The following is a 20,602-nucleotide window of genomic DNA, read 5'->3' as shown; positions in this document are numbered from 1 at the left end:
CAAATAAGTCCGATATGCAAAGCTATCAAGCGCGGGTGGAGAGATAGAGATATTTTCTCATGCGGACCGCATGCCCTTATCTCTCACTCACTCTCGTCACCTAATACGCGACCGATCGAGATGGAAAGTATCTTCCCGCCCGCGCCTGATAGCTATGTATTTATTTTTAATATGGTTAATGCCGTTTCCTCTGATTATATTCTTTGGTTATTTCTTTATTACACAAAACAATAATCGTTTTTTAAAATGTTTCTTATACTTATATAAATTAATTAATTATAACGAACACCAATTCTTATTAAAATAATTATCCTGAACATAAACTTTTTAAAATCATAAAATAATAAAACATCGAGTTTATGACTAATTTACATGTTTTTAAGTCCTCGCACCGTAAATGATATTAATATAAAGGATCCGTAAATCCGTTCATTATAAACGTTAATCTTATACAATCTAAAATTGTATATACATACATATGTATATATACGTACAAACACAACGGGGAATTATTTTCAAAACTCGTTTAAATGATGCAAACAATCGACGATGAATATTGTATGAGGCTGTTTAGCGACCGTCCGCCAGCTATTTTTACTTTCAGAAAAAAGCGATAAAACCCGTATGAAATTGCTAAAGGACCCGGACGTCCTTTCATCAGAAGGTTTTGGGTATACCTGTATGTCCTTTGTGACCGTCAATCAACACAAACGTTCGATGTTTTAATAGAACGAATTAAACGCTATTGTCTGAGGAGCTACGTTTGTTTTACGCGCGAACACATCCAGTTTTTTTTTTTTATTTAATTACACATATCGCATATTTTTAATACTGAGATCAATAAGAATTATATTTTTTATTATCATTATGATATTCTATTTTATAAGAAATACAATTAGTGAACAATTTATATAACACTGAATTTATTCAGCAATACTTATGAATCCTAACTACCAAGTTAAAATAAGTTTCGTATAACTAGCAATATAAAATGAGTTAGCCCACTCTTGTATTTTACCTTAATTAATTTATATGAGCATTGAAATAAATCTTCCAGAAAAAAAAACTTTTTATGAAAATGTATAATAATAATATATATTATATATATGTACATATAACAATAGGATAATGTCTGAGAATGCCTAAGGGAATAACAAAAAAATTCGTTTAAGCTAACTGCGAAAGAAATTATAAACTTGCTAACCGATATTTAACAAGCTGACGCTTAAATTTATTGCTAAACTAACTCAGGCAAATCTTAATTGTTTTAAAAATTACGCATTATCAAAAATCGTCTTTAAAAAAAAGTAAAGCTCTGCGGTTCTTCTGATTCTATTATAAACTCTTGGGAAGTCTAATAATAAAATAAATAAGTTTTTTAATCGAGTTAATTTTATTAAGAATTACGTGAAAATGAATCAACTTCAAACGCTGCAGCTTTAAATTTGTTTAATAAGACAAAAATTAAACATTGCTAAAAATATCCCTGTGTGTAAAATTCACTTATATTGGACGACATGAAATGGGTCCGATATGGAATATTAATCAAATGTGATATTTTTTCAATCTCTTTTTTGCGTTTATTCGCAATGGAAATTGAAAACACATACAACCAATTGAACCGGAAAACGTTCTCTGATTTATTTCATGGACATGCTTTTCGAAACGTTTTTATTGCTCATTTTAATTAAAATTAACACAGCTTTGCGATTTAAAGTTTTATTTGAATCTCCTTTATATTAAAATAAGGAATAGTGACTGTATGAAATATTATTATAAAATATTAATATTTACATACCGTATTGAATAATAATACACTCAATAGAACAGAGGTCCCGCGTACCTCCGAGGGTACGCGTATACGCCAAGTAATAATTACACGATCATAAACATCTAATAAACGAGAAATTAACAGATGCGATCCACTAAGATACTCGTATAAGAGTTGATAGTATGTATATATAATATATATTATTTGTTTTCTGTCTAATGATTACGCGATAAAAATAGTTTAAGGACCAATGCGGTTGGTCCGTGAAAAATTTTTAATATATTATCAATTTTCGTATTTAATAAAATGTTTCATTATGTTCTTATTCCATTTTTTTTAATTTTCGTCTAATTAAATAGTATGTTCATTGAAGACTCGGGCCAAGAAATGTTAGCAATTTAATTATTTATACAATTTATTTAATTATTAGTTCCAATGTCTCTTGTATCACAATGATTACATGTTGCTAATATTAATTGCCAATTATTTTTTCAATAAAATTGTAGGGTTCACAGTGACCATTTGTATCGACGCATTGAACGTAAGAAGGGTTCGGAAAAAACCGAGTTTTTCCGGGTTCAAAAAACTTGGACCCTTCGGGTTCAGGTCCAATTCCTATTAAATTTATCGTATTTTTCACTTTAATATCTCATTTATGATAAGTCTATATTCAGTATATTATTTATTTTTATACATTGATATATATGTGTATGTATATACATTTTTTTATCGTTTACAAATTTTTTTAGAAATTAAAAAAAGTTGTAACAAAAAAATGTTTTGTGTGTACTTACAAGATTAAATTCTATAAAGTAGTACACAGTTTTAATAAATGTTTAATAGTAACTATTCATTTTTTCACTAAGAGACAAGACAAGTTATTTGTAAATATTTACAATAATAATTACATTCCAAATGGTTGTGTTAGTGTTTCTTCTCGAGATAAAGTCAAATCGAGTATTCTCATTGAGAATATTTTTATTATATAAAATTAATTTTACGAATATTTTAAAAAAGTTGACAATCACTGCCCTTTTTATACCGCTGCATAAGTAAAGGCAGCAGATCGATAAAGATTCTCGGTTTAATATTGAGAAATGGGCGCTACTTCAAGAATACTTTAATAATGCGCACTCTTGATGATGCCCTAGTCCATGGCATTCTAGAAACTGGCTCTATTTTATGTATTTAAGATTTGGTTAACCTACCAAGTCACAATTATTTTTATTTTAATAAATAAATAACGTTAATGAACAATAAAGAAGCGAAATGTCACATATCGCTAGTAATGAATACATTCAACATGTTTACGAAAATGGTAAATGTTTACTATACGAACTATAATTAAGTACTTAAAAAAAACATATTTATAAAACTGTTACTAAAATATTAGGCTAAAACAAATTCTACACGCGTTTCGTGCCTAAAAATAGAGAAAGTGCGTTACTAGTGTTCCTTTTCAAGAAAAATGTTATTTCGGGAATTGTCATATTATAAAATTTTATTAATCATTTTATATTAGTTAAAATTGAATTTGAATGAATATTTTAAAAAGAATATTTACAACCACTGTGCTTTTAAAACGCTGCATAAGTAAAGGCGGCTTATGCCTAATATCCATACTTCTTGGAAGGTTTTAATAAGGGTCTGAGAATAATAAAAAATTGTTTATAAATTTCTAATTCTAGAACTCGAATTATTTTTGCTAAAGTAATGAAAGAATAATATCAGATAAAAAATCTTTCTGAAGGTTTTCGTGACAGATGTTTGAAAATATGCATACTTTCGCGGAAGATCAAAAGTATTTTAATGAATTTCTTTGCGATTTTCTATTACTCTAATTGGCCTGCGGCCTTATCTTTGCACTCGTTATTAAAGAACTCGCTCATAAATAAATTATGCTATCTTTATTTTTCGATAATCTAAAAAGTTTTAAACCAGACATTGTTTTCTATAATTAAATATTTACGTTCGACACGCCCTTATCTCTCACTCACTCTTAACACGCGAGCGAGCGAAAGAAAAAGTTTCTCCCCGTACGCGCCTGATCCGTACCCAAAAACGTCTAACCGTAAGATCAAAACCATAAGCGCCATAAATCCATTTATTATTATTTTATGGCTACCAGTGCGGACCATACGTGACAATAGCCAAAACTTAACGACTGTTCCAAACCTCTTCAAGTGAAAAGTTACAATCTGTTTAAATTCCATCGCAATGATATAAAACATGTAAACCTAATTAAACTCATGACAGCAAAAATATGAGTACTACACTTGACATGTATGTAAAATCAAATACACAGCGTCTAAATCAACAACTTTCGTTTAAGACTTGTTTTTTTAAACGCATTAAAAACTTCCGTTTCAGTTCCCTAATTTAAATACACGATGAAATTTAAAAGCGCCAAATTCCGTTTATCATTTTTTTATGGCGGCTAGTGCGAACCGTACGTGACAATAGACAGAACTTAACGACCGTTTAAAACCTATTCATGTGACAAGTTACTCCCTGTTTTAATTCCAACGCAACAATTATAAAATAACTATAAAAAAAATATTCTAATTACACTCGTGATATCAAAAAAAAGGAGTACTACACCTACATGTGTATTAAATTGAATACACAGAGCCTAAATCAACAACTTTCGCTTAAGACTTGCTTCCAAAAACGCATTAAAAACTTTCAAATTTAAACACACGATGGTTCGCAATAATTTCAACAAAGAAGAGACGCCTATCATAAATTGTTGAGATCAAGAAAACAGTCGCTTCCCTCTTCACGTCAACCATGGTCCAGATCGACGTATAGAATCCAGAGTTTAACTCGCTTTGCAACTGGATCCTTCGGATGCAGATACAAAGCTTCGTAAACGTTGACTATAATATATAATAATATATTGACTATAATGTATATAACTTTTTAGTCAAATGTCTATTAAATACAAAAATGACACGATAAAATATTTACTTTTGTATTTTTAATAATAAATATATCTGAGATTATTTATTATATTTTTTTTAATAAAAAATGCTCATCATATCATTAAATATGTATCTTTTAATGATATGTTTTTTTACATAGCTTAGAGTGGAAAAACAAATACCATTTCATATTTAGAATTTTACTTGATATGACATGATATAAAATGTTGAGTTTAGTGGTCCGTGAGAAATAACGGCCTTTTAATCGCACTGATTGTAAAACAAGACTTTTTCCACAATCTCAATATAATAAATATATATATTTATCATTAACACACAATTATTGTAAATATGTCATATTTTTATTTTAATAAACTTTATTATTAATTGGTTGAAATTATTTTTAATCATATTTATATGTAAAATTAGCACTAATTTAAAACGTATTGTACTGTTTATTCCTTATTTCATAGTTTGATTAATTTTCTTATGCATGCACTGCTCGACAAATTCGCTTAACTCGCACACCAAACATTAATTCGCTTACTTATGCATACGGCATTCAGACTTAAATGTTAAATCACGTCCTAACTAATCAATAAAAGCTTACAAACCTTCAGGTGATAAGGCCAACATGCAAAACGGTTCTCCCCTCACTACAACCTCTTGCATGATTATAGCAAAAGAATACACGTCTCCAGCTTGTGATCCTCTTCTCCTTAAGCCGCAATGCCTCAAAAGCTCGGGAGCAGTCCACAATAGATCTGTGCCGGAAAAAATCGTATATATTGAATAATTCACGCGTCAGTACGGCATCAATATAAAAGCAAATATAACCTCTGGCATTTTTCGACTTGGGCGGAATCCCTTGAGCTTCATAAAAAGCCGGTAGACCGTAATCGGTAACTTTTAACACCCACCTAGCGTCAATAACGCAATTCCTAGACGTCAAATAACCATGAACTTTCAATGGAGTCGAATGAAGGTACCTCATACCCTAAAAAACATAATTTTGCAAACGAAAATATTTAGAAATTTCTTCAATAAAAAAAATACTGTAATTCAGAATGAGGTAATTCGAATTATAGGTCTTCTTTGAGCTGTAATGAGAAGTGTAATAATATTATCTTTAATTTTATTTTTTAGTTTGGTTATAAACTCTTTATAATTTGAATCGCTAGATAAATTAAATTCAGTAGTAACGAAATTAAATCTACTTTGAATTTTAGCGCAAGAAAACATTATCGATAATGATCAATCCTATATTTTCATTGTTTGTCTGCCTCATTAAAAATTGTCTAATTATCTTAAATACAACGAACACAATCGAAAACAAATAATACGTATGCTACATTGAATGTGTATTTTTAGTAAAGTAACATTTTGACTAGTATAAATATATTTTTACTAACAGTTTCAGTGAAATCATCCAAATACATTTTCACCGGTAGATATTTATTTACACTAAAAAAAATTAGCTGATAGGTATTAGTGAAATTATATGCCGCTCTATAATATATATGAACCTCAATTTGACGGTTGCGAAACATTTATTTCTTGTTCAAACCCAAACCTAACCTTAACGAATTAATTTAATGAAAGTTCAAAAACTATAGTTAGTTTTAGAAATTTCAATAGGTCAAGTTTGACTTGATTAAATCGTTTAGTTTAGGCTAAGTTTGGATTTAAACGGCAAATAAGCGTTTCACAGATGTAACGCTGAAGTTTTAGTAAATCTGTGTATGGTTAATTCATTTTGGGTTTGAACAGAAAATGGACGTTTCGCAACTGTTACAATAAATATAAAAAAATATAAATATTTTCACTAATAAAAATTTAATTTAATAACTAGGCCAGTTAAAATGTATCAAATAATTTCTTTATAGTTTTACTTCATAATATCAGTAAAATTGTATTTATTCACTACGCTGATGATCTAGTACATGTAAGCTCGGAAAATGTTTGCTATTAAGCTATTTTTTGTACAGAATTTAATAAGTAGCGTTCACAATTGCCAGTTAAAGGACTTACATCACCTTTTTTACACCTTTTATGCCTTTCAAATGACAGTATATAAGAGCATATAATTTCACTAGCATCTATCAGATAAAATATATTTTTATATAGTAGAAATAAATATTTACTGGTGAAAATGTATTCCATCATTATTTCACTGAAATGTCAGAGAAAATATATTTTCACTAGTAACACATATTCACTGTAACATACATATCGATGAAATAAATTTCTTGATTTAAAAGATTATGCCTACTACACACCACATGTTTGTAGCCCTATCACAATTTTAATTTAATTTAAAGCAGTTAGTTGCGAAAGTAAATAAGGGGTCAATATATAATATGGTGAATATGTATTTGTCTAATACAGATTTTTTTTAATGTTCAATCTAATTCACCTTGAAAAGAATTATTTTACAAGTAGAATAATTCATGCTTCTTATAGTCAGTTACATTGTCAAGAGCAGAGCATTCAACACATTTATATGTGTTGGTAAAAAAGGCATAGTTAATTGTCGATGGAAGTATAGTCTCTACTATGTAACGATAAGATAAAAATACTTTTTGAAATTTTTTGATAGTATGTATTAATGTTATGCATTAAATGATTTGTTAAATTAAAAATGTACAAAAATAACTTACCCTAACTAGATCTGTTAATAAGCTCAGTCTAAAAGTCCAGTCCAATTTAATCTCATCCATCATTAGAACGTCTTCTAATGATCCTCGACTACAATGTTCATGTACCAAGGCAGGTCTCGTAGGATCGGTGAGGCAACCTAAGTAACAAACGTTTAATTCATATCCTATCTCATTTTTTAAATAAATTTGATATTTTAATCTTACCGATGAAAGGGTTCAGATTTTCGTGTCTCAATCCTTGTGTGAGCACGAGGCAATCCATTGCTTTGCTTTTCAGCTCGAATGTGCCAACTGCAGGAAGCTCTTTTAGCTGGACCAAATCTCCCTATCATTTTTATGTATATATCTTACAAAACCAACACACATACATAATGCTCATTCTTTATATTTAGAATGAAATTTCAACAAGGTATGCTATAATACGAATCTATAAACTCTCGTCCATAAAATTGTAATATTATTAAGATTCCAAGCCAAAAATGTGTCAACTAACATTTTGGTCTAAAATATGTATAAGTTATTACATCCACTAGAGTTTCGTTTTTTAAAATTAGCATATGCATTACTGAAATATATTTGTATCTTTTTAATTTAATAAACATTTGTATTTTATTATCATTATAAATTAAATATTTGCTACATAAGTATTATATTTATATCAAGAGTATCTGGTTTAAATTTTAACCGCAATAAAGTGCTGCTTATGAATTCGGTCTTAAATTTTTCATAGAACTCGTCTTCGCTGCGAATAAAAAGATAATCCATCTGTATGCCTTTCGCTTGAGAAAGGAAACTTTTTTAATTTTAAACTTTTTTTAAATCTCATTCAAAGCCTTACGGTCAACGTTTTTTTTTACCTTTTTGCAGACAGATAATCCGTAAAATTGTCTACTCTGATGAAATTCTTTTCCATTTCATTATCTTGTATACTACCCAGATTCTAATCGACTTTCGCGTTTGAATTTTAACTAAACATGTACATAATTCACTCACATTATATCGGATCCTGTGGTCGACTATGTAATTGTTTTTAGCTAAGCTTCCATTGGACGAAGGTCCTTTGGCCACTCCGAGACCCTTTAAGGATCCCACTGATCCCTTTAATAGATCCGGCTTTTCCACTTCTGGACCCCCAAACTCTTGCAATTGTTGAAGCCAACAGCACAACATTGCTTCAATTCCTTCGTCCACCTAAAATTACACAACATTCAATAATCATAGTATAAATACGTAAACTTTTACACAATACCCGAGCACATAAATAGCATCGAGATAAACGAAATAAAATTACCCTTCTGCTATCGGATACTTGCGGGAACACAAAATCCGTTGCCGTCAAAACAATCTTGTTTGGACCCTTTGACAGCCTCTTTTTCAATAATATGTTTCTGAAAGTTTCAAGCAATTTATCGTAAACAAGTTTAAATTATCATTTGGTTGATCTGTAATTTAATATTGATTTAAAATTGTACTCATTCTACCTTGCGGCTTTGTTAATTAATTACGTTTGATATATAAATTCATAATGATTTTCTGCATGAGTGAATTTTCCCTGAGCAGGGAATTGGGACATTTATAAAGGGAAAATTTCAGGGTTCATGATTATCAAAGTTCATAAAGCGTAGGCAGTGGAGCTTGAAAGTATAATCATATTTTTAGTTTAAGTGATTAATAATATACAATATACACGGGTAAATAAAATGCTCAATGAAAATTTTCATGTTTTCGTCTCATTTCACTCGATGTCATTTCTATTAAATATTTTCAATGAATTCAAGTAATAAATTTTCTGGAATACGTAAAAATTATATCGTTATCAAAGCAATGATTCGGACAAAATAATAAAATTTTAAGTATTTTTCATAAAAAATTGCTTTCGACTCACCTTATAATCAAAGCGAGTCCTATGACTAAGACGCATAATAAAAATGCAGATACGACTATAATAATGATATGGGTAGAGTTCATTTTTATCTGCGCTCTTATGCAAAATTCTCCATCGCACGAATCCTCGTCATACTGAAGTCCTTTATCTTTGAACCACTGATCAAAGTTCGGTTGAACTTTGATTATGCTCAGAAATGCGTCATCTTGTTGCACCACATTTTGCTGTGATATCCAAGTCGTATTCTTGGAAGTTTGCAAAGTAATCAAAGGCCTCCAACGGGATTCTAAAACTTCATCGCTCTCCAGCCAGTTGAGAAATAAAAACTTGAACACCTTTTGCGTACTATTTTCTGAGCTTTTCCTAACAGTTCTCAGTCCTTCTAAGATATGCTCATACATCTCGTCTTTAGGAGTAGAATTGGCTACAAATACGTCCGATATCAAATTTTTCGAATCCATGCTAGTCAATATCATAAAAGAGTGTTTCATTTCTGTGCTGATATTCTCGAACATCTCGTATCTGTCTTGTATCCAGCGCTTATTTCTATACATTTCCGAATGAAAACCGTCTCTCTTCCTACGCCTCAAAAATAAGTTGCTTGTTTTGCCGTTGTTGTTTTTCAATTCATTTTTCCGAGTCGAAAAATCGACATTATATAACCCTTTGAAGCCTTCTACTCCGGATATATTTTTCGAATCCATATTTTGTGCGTAAGTGATGTTTTCAGCGCCGAGAGTGCTCGCCGTGAAATTGCCCTCATTTATATAGGAATTCGCTTCGAATTTTTCTCCTAAGGCCCTCAGACCCTCGTCTGAAACTTCAGACACAACCCTCGCACCGTTAAATAATTCACTTTTACGTTTATGGCTCTCGGCTTCAATAGCAGACGCTTTCACATATGACACGTTTACGCTCTTATCAAAGACGCCAAGATTAAAATTAATTAAAGAGTCTTTAGACAGATTGGAAGACGGATTGCTTATATTAACACTAGGGTCGAAAGGCGCGTCGTTTTGCATTTTAACATCTTGTTTATCTCCTTCCCCGATCTTGGGCAAGAAAGGTATGAAGCTGGACACGTCGATAGCCAAGAGAGTGTGCAAAGACATCTTGAAAGTGTCTATGGTTTTAAGTATCGTCTCGCCGGTCGTGGACCTCAGCGAAGAACAAAGGATGATAACTGAAAAAATAAAAATATATTGCATGCAGTTAATAGTGTTTGAAAGACTGAATCAATTTTATGGGCATTATATATATAGATTTTCGATTAGAGTGCCCAATGCAACTCGTATAAAATATTTATATGCCATTTGAAAGAAGTGAACGAACGCACGTCATGGTTGTTTCGCTGTCATAATGGCAGTTGATTATTAATAAATTTTTCATATGAACATAACATTCATAAAAATAATCTTTCGTATGGATTTATGTTCACTTTAAGTTATTTATCATGCGGGATATCCGTTTTTCGAAGTTTCATATATAAAAGAGCCAGCTTTTGTAACCATTATGATACATACAATGATTAATACACAAACAATAATTATAGCATAATCATAAAAAAATGGTACAATGTTAAGAGCGTTAACTCAAAATGGCTCGTATGGGGGTCCGATCGAACTGATACATCGCTTGTTTTGAAGCAAAAAACTATTTTTTTTATATCTTATTTAGATGTAGTTTAGGCTTTTAAACGTTTCATACATAGCAATCTTTTCGTTATAAGTTAAACCTACTGAGTTACGAGTGTTTAAGTTTTTATACTTGTCGCCATTTTGCAAAAAATTGACACATTTGATTTTGTTAACAAACATATAAAGGGTGTTTAAGAATTCTATTCTGTCACCAAAATTAAACTTTAAATATGTATAAATAAGCTCACACTGACCTTAATTATATTGCAAGTCTTATAAGCGTATGTATGGTGGGTCGATCGGCTCATAACACTAAACGTGTTTTGGAAAAAAAAACTTTTTTTTTAATTTTCAACTGTATTTTTAAACGGTATCATAAGTATATTTAAAAGCTCTATTTTGAATCAAAAATTCAAGTCTATATCTTTAAAAGGAACCAAATACTAGCGTTAACTATATGGCAAGTCGCATAAAAGCTCGTATGGGGGCCCGGTCAATTTACCATAGGACTTGTTTTTAAAAAAAAAAAAATTTTAAATGCAAATTAAGCTTCTGAACACTTTTTGCATACGACATTTTTCAGTAGAATTTCATTTTGCAAAGCTATGACACTTTTAATTTTAACATTCACCCCCACTTTATAAAAAAAAATCTATTTTTTTTCATACAGTTCTATACGATAGTAAAAATTTATTTTTAAATCTTCAAAACCAAGCAATTAATTTAACCTTCTCAATCCTGACTTTTTATTTTTTATTAAAAAAATATTTTTTTGAAAATATTTAATTCAGAGCCTTAAAAGATGATGAAATTTTATTTTATATTTTACAGCATGTACATTTCAATGTACAAAGTGACCCAATACAAAGAGCACCTTCCCAAATAAATGTTTAAATGACTTATTATCCTTTTGTGGATCGGTGTGACTTTTGTACATCTCTACAAATCAGGAAAAAAGTTTTAAGTGACAAATTAAAAAAAATCAAAGTGCAGCAAGGAAATTAACCTGACAGCCTTTCAATATAAGGTTTAGTCCTTAATAATAACATTGCAATACTACGAAATAGGCATTCATCTTTAACTAAGCTATAGAAAATTGAAGATTAAAGCCTCTTGAAGCGAAAAACCAAATAACTACAATTCAACGGGATTTAATGAATACACATATTTGTATTAAATATCTTTACATTTATTTGATTGAATATACATACATACATTCTACAGCAACATAATATAGCTAGCAACTTTAAATGTCATTTTATGCTGTGTAATCTATGAAGTTTTAGATAAATTAAAAAATATTGTTCTGAATTATAAAAAGGCGATACAATTAAATAATCGATCATATAGAGATTAATATCGCAAATAATAGTAAATAAAAATTATTAGAAATAATATTTATTTATTGTCTTACATAAAAAGGGATTAACTGAGAAACGGTATAATTACAGAACAACAAGATAATGTTATACGTAGTTTATAAAATAATGGTTAGATCAATACGTAAGTTGGCAAATACCCAAGAAGCGAAGGGAAAGGTATATGAGAGCACATTTTTAATATAAGCGAATTCATCGAAAAAGTCGAGAGTTCCAGACACCATTTGTCTTTTGCATTGTTTTATCGCAATGATCAAAAGTGCGATGGTATGTTTAAGTAAAATATGGAAATATAAAGATATTTAATAACCACGAAAATTTGTATTATAAGTATTCTAGTCTTCTCATAGTCTTCTCATAAAGGTAGCAGGTCAACATGTGTCATTGGTGTTGAAAATACCATAGAGTATAGACAGACATGTGCGCAAACTTTTCATAGTGAAAGAAACAAATATAAGAAACAAACTTTCGACCGTACTCTCTGATTCTTAAGGAATATGTCTCACAGAGAGTGAGATAATGAAGAAACTATTAGTGGTAGGCAGCGTGCAGTGGAAGAGAAGCAGAAGTAAAATCATAGACTAGATGCACTACAGGTAACATAATCAAGAAAGAGTTGGAGAAAGGTTGTTTCAATAGTTGAAATTTATAACAAAGATCTTGTAGTAGGGTTTTCAAATCGGCTTTTACCGTTTTTATTTTTTTTAAACTGATTAGCCGGTTTTTTGGTATTTTTTTAAGAAAACAAAAACCGGAATTTTTGACTCGGTTAACCGTTTTTTTTAACTATTATATTTTAAAATCAATAAGGATCAAAAAACATAAATAACTTACAAAGTCGAAGACTAAATTCCAAAGCAATAAGACTTTTTGTAACATTCCCTCAAATTGCATGATTATGAAAAGGTATAAAAGTATATCAAGAATGTGATAGATTAAATACATTTAACCAGCGAAAGATAAATACTTCGTTTAACATATTTTTTGAAAAATAAAATTATTCTATTTTATATTGCTACTAGACTTACATCTGATTTTTAAAATACAACAGTATAATTCTCACATGTCATTATTGATGTTGCAGTACTTCGGCCACATAATATATCGTATGCCGAAAGCCTAATATCGAATATTTTGATAGATCACTTAAACCAATGTAAGAAAAATGTATCACACATTGTAAAAGACGTTCATATTTACTCATGACAAAGTATTCTATAATATATAAAACTCAGCAAATAAGTCTGCGGATAGTCTGCAAATACCACCTTGGTGTTAAAATTTATATTACATAAAGCATATCACCTAGGACGCATCATCTTTCTTACGCAGCACGTGAATTCAGCTAGGGGCGAAATTCACGAAACGTGAGCGATAAAAATGACAATTATGTTCGGTTTAAATTTTACGGTTTATTCGGTTTTGTTTGGTTTACGGCATCGTAAAGCGACAAGGTGAAGTATGTTGGCCTTGATCGATAACCAAGCACTTTTGAACTAAGCTTTGTCATAAATATTTTTATACAATATTATATACGGAAACCAATAAATTTTGCCACCATATGGTTTTTATAATTTTTAATATAAAAGCAATAACATAAATTAGCAGCTAGCTCAAGCAATTTATATTATTTATTTCTTGCTAAAATTTAATTATAATATATCAACCAGTGGATCAAGTCAATATTTGAGTGTACGTCCCTTCAATTCAATATGACCTCAATCCATGTGCAAATAATATGTTCACATATACAAATAAATATAACCATTAGTAAATATACAAATAAATAAATACAATGTACATAATATATACATACATTAGGAGATATATATGAAAATATACATGAAAATAGCTTATAATATGGAATGATTGAAATCACTCGCGCCATCAAACGCGCAGTCGATACAATAATTGCAATTCATGGTATTCGATATAATTCCACAGAGTGGTATCCAATTCAGCAAATTTAATGTATTTGAAATATTTACTTAAAATATAACTTGCTGAAATATGTATACGTACATACAATATAATACGCAAACGTACGTACTTGTATTTACGGTTAATAAATAAAAACAAAACTGGCAAAAAATAAAGATGCAAAGCTAGTAAAAATGAAAGCGATTTTCTTCTGTATGGTAAACACTTAAATTTTCGCTAGGGTACGCGTGAAGTTGAAAAGTAAAAAAGACCTTATTTGCAGCGACGTTGTGTACACAGCGTGTGCTTAAAATAAACGTCAATCCCTAATCCTGCAGCTTTAAAATGATTGTGTCAATTTCCAAACCCATTCTTCGAGAGACAAAACTGATGATAAAATTCATCGCTGACTTGCTTCCGTACATGACAATGATGATAATATATGGCAAAATTATTGCTTAGCGAACAGTGTTAAGAAGTATCTAGAGCTGTTGTTTATAAAACAGTTACTGAAAGATTGGTCAATCAGAAACCATAACACATAAATTAATAAATTCGTTCAAAGACTCACGGAATGCATTGATATTATTTTTTAAATACAAAACGTTTATTTCAATAATAATAATGATAATTTTACAAACAAAACATGATACTTGTTTATAAACATTTTCGTTTTGGTGGTACTGTTTACTTAAATTATAACCACCAAAAATGGTGGTTATAATTTTAGTAAAAAAGGATAAGAAAAAAGCTATTAATTGAGTAATAATTTAAGTATATTAGCTGAATATCTGAAGCCATTGATATGTGGTCTTCAGCAGTGCTACCGAGAGCGAGCCCGGGCCCTGGAAAAACAATAATTCCGGGCCTCATTACAAAAATAGGATTATATATATTTTTTAACTTCTTGAATACATATTAATAGGTATGAGTTAACCCTTACTATGATACAAATAAATATAAAAATTCTGAAATCATATTTATGCAAAATATTTTAATTAGATTTAATTAAAATCTACTCATAATATGTATCTAATAATTAAACTGTTTTTTTTTTGTTGCTTAGTGTTTCCATATAGTAAAAAACAATAAAACGTTCGTTACCGAGCGTTTCCACTGCGAGGTTCCAACATGATTTTATTGCTTTTGACGTGAATTTTTGCCTTCTGAGAAGAGATAATTCTTTTTTGCGCTCTCTTTTTAACCAAAATTCGGTATGAATATACTTTAATCAGCCCTCTTATATTAGAAGTGCATAATAATAACGGTAAAGATAGCTACCATATTTTTAAAACGTGTAATATCGAAATACAAACAAACTATGGAGCAATATGTGAAATGTCTGTCTGTATTTATTCTCCCGCTTATGGGACTGGACCTAATAAAATTACTAGAACTTTCATTAGGTTAGGTTTGGGTTTGAACAGAAAAAAGACGTTTCGCAACTGTCAAATTGAGTTTAATAGACCAAACGGCCCATACTCTTCATCATAATAAAATTAGGGAATATTTGCTTCGTCAAATTATTATGTTGATGTGTTGTCGAGTGATTTTTGCGGAATTTTTTTTTAAACACTAATACTTTTCTTAAATATTTTACTAAATAACGGTAATAAACTAACAAGGCAAAAATTATTCGGAATAATAGGATCCTAATCGGGGTTTTTATTGAATAAATTTTAGATTTTTTTCTAAATGGTTGAGAAGTACACATAATATAAGCGAGCGTTAAATATGTTTATTAAGTTATAAAGGTGTTTAATTACTGTGTTTTCTGTGTTTAATAAATAAATAAAGGTATCATAAATAAACTTTAAAATAAAATAATTACGAGATATTTTGCGGACTTTTGTATATTTTTACTTTATCACACTCTCTTGATTTTTCAACAAATACAGTGTAAAACACATTTGGGACATTTGTCATGAAAGGTAGCATTATTCAGCTAGCAAATTTATAAGCGTTCTATTTTTAACATTTTTTTTATAACACATATATCACATCGAGCTTATCATCGTCGTTTTTATGTACAAAAACCACCCACTGGGTCCATGATTCGTCGCTGAAAGAAGCAAGGAGCAGTAAGCGGTTTAAAACGAACCAAAAGACTACATTCTGTCTAAAATAAAGCGAATGTTAACATCAAACATATAGAATTTTAGACAACTAGGATTAAAGGATTTAAAACTGTTTCTCTTAAAATTTTAAAACATTTTTAAAAACGATTGCTATTTGACTACGATTTATTAAATCAATAATAATAATGAATTCATCACTTCATAGTTAGTAATAAAGCATATTTTTATCTGAAAGGTTTTTTAAATAGGCAGAACTGCAGAATATGAGCCATAAATTAAGCCAAGAAAGATTATAAAATACTGTTACTGCTACTGCCAATCATTTTAGTTAATAAAATAATAATATAACTAGAAAAATTATAATTAGTTTTAAAAATTTCGCTATATATATCGCCAGCCCTATCTGATACAAGAAACAAATATAGGCAAAAACTAATACAGCTTTTATTACTGATTAAAATACGTTTATACTAGTAGTAAAAAAATATTGAAAACATACACAGAATTAACTTGTTTTTATTAGGATATTATCGAGATATTATCTAAATATATCAATAGCGCTTGGTATGTTTGCTTCGATATTGGACGTTAATATTATGTACCGAACTTAATAATTTTCCTAAGCCTCTCGAGAATTGCATGGAAAGCGCAGAATTCTATAGGATGCCTAGATTACATACATTCTCAATAAACTACAATATTGTACTCATACATGTATGTATATATGTATCATATGACAAAAGCGTGGCTGCAGTCAGATTGAAATTTACAAAAGTGGAATTTACACAGCCTGGATGAAAATCGTTATTTAAAAAAATTAAAGCTAAAAGCATGGAAATCAAACGATCAAATTGCATTATCATTTGCCGATTCGTTGCAACCGGTTACAGCTATCCGCTTGTTAATCCAATCACCAAAATTTCCACTCCAATGGGTCATTATCCGACGTCAAAATTTGAAACGCTACAAAATTATTCTAGTATATTATGGTTACCAATATATTTGCACATAATAATCTATTATATATTTAAAAATAAATAACAAAAGCTCTGATAACTACTAATTATACATATTTGGAAACATTCAATATATATAAGTAAAAAAATCATTGTTTAAAGTTAAGTGTAACTCTTCAAAATACGAATGGATGTTTTATTTTAATTGTCTAATTTTATTTGCCTTTCAAGACATATTCACAAAATACATATGTACCTGAATAAGAAAGACTTTACTTTTAAGACTGTTACATCTTGAAGAACATTTTAATAACAAGAATATTATGTAAAAATGGTTTTACAGAATCAAATGTTATTTAGATAACTAACTTTTAAAACAGAATAAAGGTAAAATTTACGTTTCTATAAACTTATAGCAGAACAGGGTTTTCCAAATTATGTTCCGTGGAACGCAACTTTCCGTTGAAAGCTACCAGGTGTTCCTCAAACATTTTTGATCGCATATTAATAGTCGAGTGATTGATGAAGGACTATATTTTTGCAAGAGTTGGCGTTTATTGATTTTAACGATCGACGAATGCGACAGTCGATTTTTATTAGTCTGTCGTCAGTTGCCAAGATTGTCAAGACCATTGGCCGCGCTGATAATTTTTTTTACAAATTTTATTAAATAATCAAAATAAAGCTTAACCTAATGTGTTAAATATTTAGAGTATATCTGTTTAAATTCTGGAGATGTTAATATAATAATTAAAATTTAATTAAATTTGAATCGAAATTATTAGTAAATTATTCACTTGAAATTAGGCTTAGCTACCTTTGGAAATTTAAATTGTTTAGATTTGTGTGAAAATAGCATTTAAAAAAAATTGTATTTCTTATTATAGAATTTATATTTGTTCGAAAATTAAGTTCTTTCAGCCTTCTTTATTTATTCAAAAAAATTAAAAAGGCGGAACATTGCCTTCAAAAGCACCCAGTTTTTAGGTAGTATTTTCACAACATACATCATTATTCAAAGGATAGATTGTAGTTTTTTACACGGCTCCGTTTGTGTTAAAATTTGTTCGCAAATATTTGTTGCCTTTATTGCTTTTTGAACGTTTAAAAATATTAGACATAAGAGGAATATTCAACGAATGAAAAAGCAGTAAAAACCTATGGTAGAAGCAAAGGTTTAAATAAAAATCAACAACACCACCAGCTGATTTATAATAATTTAATGTTTTTATAGATTTTATTATCGATAATTTGACAACTAGATTTAATGCAGAAAAATAAATAAATAATACATTTATGGTAATTCTTAAAAGAAAATCTAGAAAAAACTGTCTCGAATCTGTCCCGAAAATATTTAATTTCATTTAAATCATATCAGAATACATTTTCACCGGTAGATATATATTTTTACCAGTGAAAATATAAATTCTCTAGCAGGTACTAGTGCAATTATATGATTTCAACTTTTCTATATGTAGTAATATATGTATTTACATACTATCATTATTTAATGACATCCGATGTATAAATGTTAAAGTGAATGTGTATGTTTTGGTAAAGTTATATTTTCACTAGTAAATTTCAAATACATTTTCACCAATAGATATATATATATATATATATATATATATATATATATATATATATATATTTCTACAAGCAAAAATATAATTTAATTGATAGGCGATAATATGCTCCTCTAAAATATGTGTGAAAATTGACAGTTTGACAGTTGCGAAACGTCCATTTGCTGTTCAAACCCAAATTTAACCCAGTGAAAGTTTTAAATTTAAAGAACTTTTATTAAGTCAAGTCCAAAATACAAACTAAGGCAACTCATCTCTAAAGGGTAAAATAAGCGGAAGAATAAGTACAGACAGATATCGCATCTCACATATTGCTCCACAATTTGTCTGAATTTCGACATTACATTATGTTTTAAAAATATGATAGCTATCCTTACCGGTATTACTATGCACTTCTAATACAAGAGGATTGATTAAAATATATTCAAATCTAATTTTGGTGAATAGGAGAGCGCAAAAACACTTATCACTTTTGAGAAGGCAAAAATTCACGCCAAAAGCAATAAAATCATGTCGGCATATATTTTATTAAATTTTTAATTACCAAATAAAATATTTCGCATTATATGTGATTTCAAAAAATATGTTATATTGATTTGTATCATATAAAGGGTTAGCTCGTACCTATTATTATTTTTTAAAGAAATTATATCACGATGTTAGAAAATATATAAAATACCATTTTTGTTATGAGGCCCAGAATCATTATTTTCTCAGGGCCCGGGTTCGCTCTTGGTGACCCTGGGTAGAATGTATTGTTTAAGGCGCGTCCTTTCCAAACAAAGAGTAGTATTTTAAGCGGATGTGCTATTATGTGATTCGCGCAATACTGAAGACACCCATTAAGTCGAGAGCTAATTTATCTACTAGAATTTTAAGTTAATATGCATTGGAAATGGATAAATATTCTTTACACATTTGATAAAAGCTTACAATAAAAATAAAATAGGTGTATGTACCCACCTGAGAATAATTAAATAAAATAATGTGTTATTATGATATCAAAACTTCAATACGTTTTGCATTTAAAAATCTATAATTATAATCTTGAGTCCAAAAACAAAGAAAAATTAAATGGTTTATGAAATATGTCACATATAACCGCCACAGAATAATGAATAATAATAATTCAAATATAAATTTGTTTTTATTGTATTTATTGTAGACAGATGAATTTTAATGACGCATTTTAATTATCCTGTTTTTGTAAGAGAAAATGCAAATTTATTGCAGAATAATTAGCATTATACTTCATCACATTATTTACCGGTGCATGCATTAGTGTTTCTAGTTAATTAAGATCCCAACTAGCATCACAAGTCAGTAGTACTCTAGGGGGTGTGTAAAAAGCGGTCGCACGATTTCCTCCGGAAAGTTTTAGCTCTAATTACACTCACCTCTCGCGTGTGTGCTCTGAAGTCCTCTCAAAGCCATTTTGGGATGCACCTCGTTCTCCCAGTAGATGTGACGCGGTGCGATCCCTATTTCCTGAAGCCCCACTTCAATCTTGTTAGCGAGCACTGGCCACCAGCCGACGTCTGCACAAAGTAAATAGAAAATATTATTATTAAAATGCACATTTTATGTAATATTATGATGAAGAAAGTTGGTTAAGAAATATGCAAATTACAACGTCGCCCAAGGGGTCCGAGTCGAGAGCTTAAAAGGCTTTCGTTACATAAAACTGTGGCTTCAAAATTGTTCACGTTAAATATCTGGTTTAATCGACCGAGCAACGTTAAGACGCAATTACAACTTCAGTATTTTTATCTTTTGACTAAAACTATTTACTTCATCTGTTTAAAT

General features: G+C 29.6%; 1 protein-coding gene across 1 annotated transcript in view; it reads right to left on the bottom strand.

Annotated features, from left to right (window-relative positions):
* LOC148239291 (uncharacterized) overlaps positions 1-20,602 on the bottom strand; it is a 126,949-nt gene that overhangs the window by 17,176 nt on the left and 89,171 nt on the right. The window contains exons 4-11 of the mRNA XM_088181402.1: positions 20,194-20,334; positions 9,241-10,423; positions 8,647-8,743; positions 8,349-8,546; positions 7,560-7,680; positions 7,356-7,492; positions 5,533-5,692; positions 5,310-5,459 (exon numbers count right to left, since the gene is read on the bottom strand). Of these exons, the coding sequence (XP_088037528.1) occupies positions 5,310-5,459; positions 5,533-5,692; positions 7,356-7,492; positions 7,560-7,680; positions 8,349-8,546; positions 8,647-8,743; positions 9,241-10,423; positions 20,194-20,334 (2,187 nt within the window). The remainder of the gene's footprint in view (positions 1-5,309; positions 5,460-5,532; positions 5,693-7,355; positions 7,493-7,559; positions 7,681-8,348; positions 8,547-8,646; positions 8,744-9,240; positions 10,424-20,193; positions 20,335-20,602) is intronic.

The sequence above is a fragment of the Plectrocnemia conspersa genome, unplaced genomic scaffold (genome assembly GCF_051122295.1).
Source record: "Plectrocnemia conspersa isolate PC_06_02 unplaced genomic scaffold, ASM5112229v1 ptg000001l, whole genome shotgun sequence".
In the NCBI taxonomy this organism is placed as follows: Eukaryota; Metazoa; Arthropoda; class Insecta; order Trichoptera; family Polycentropodidae; genus Plectrocnemia; species Plectrocnemia conspersa.
The sequence above is the reverse complement of the archived record's forward strand: the minus strand, read 5'-3'. Positions and strand labels throughout refer to the sequence as shown.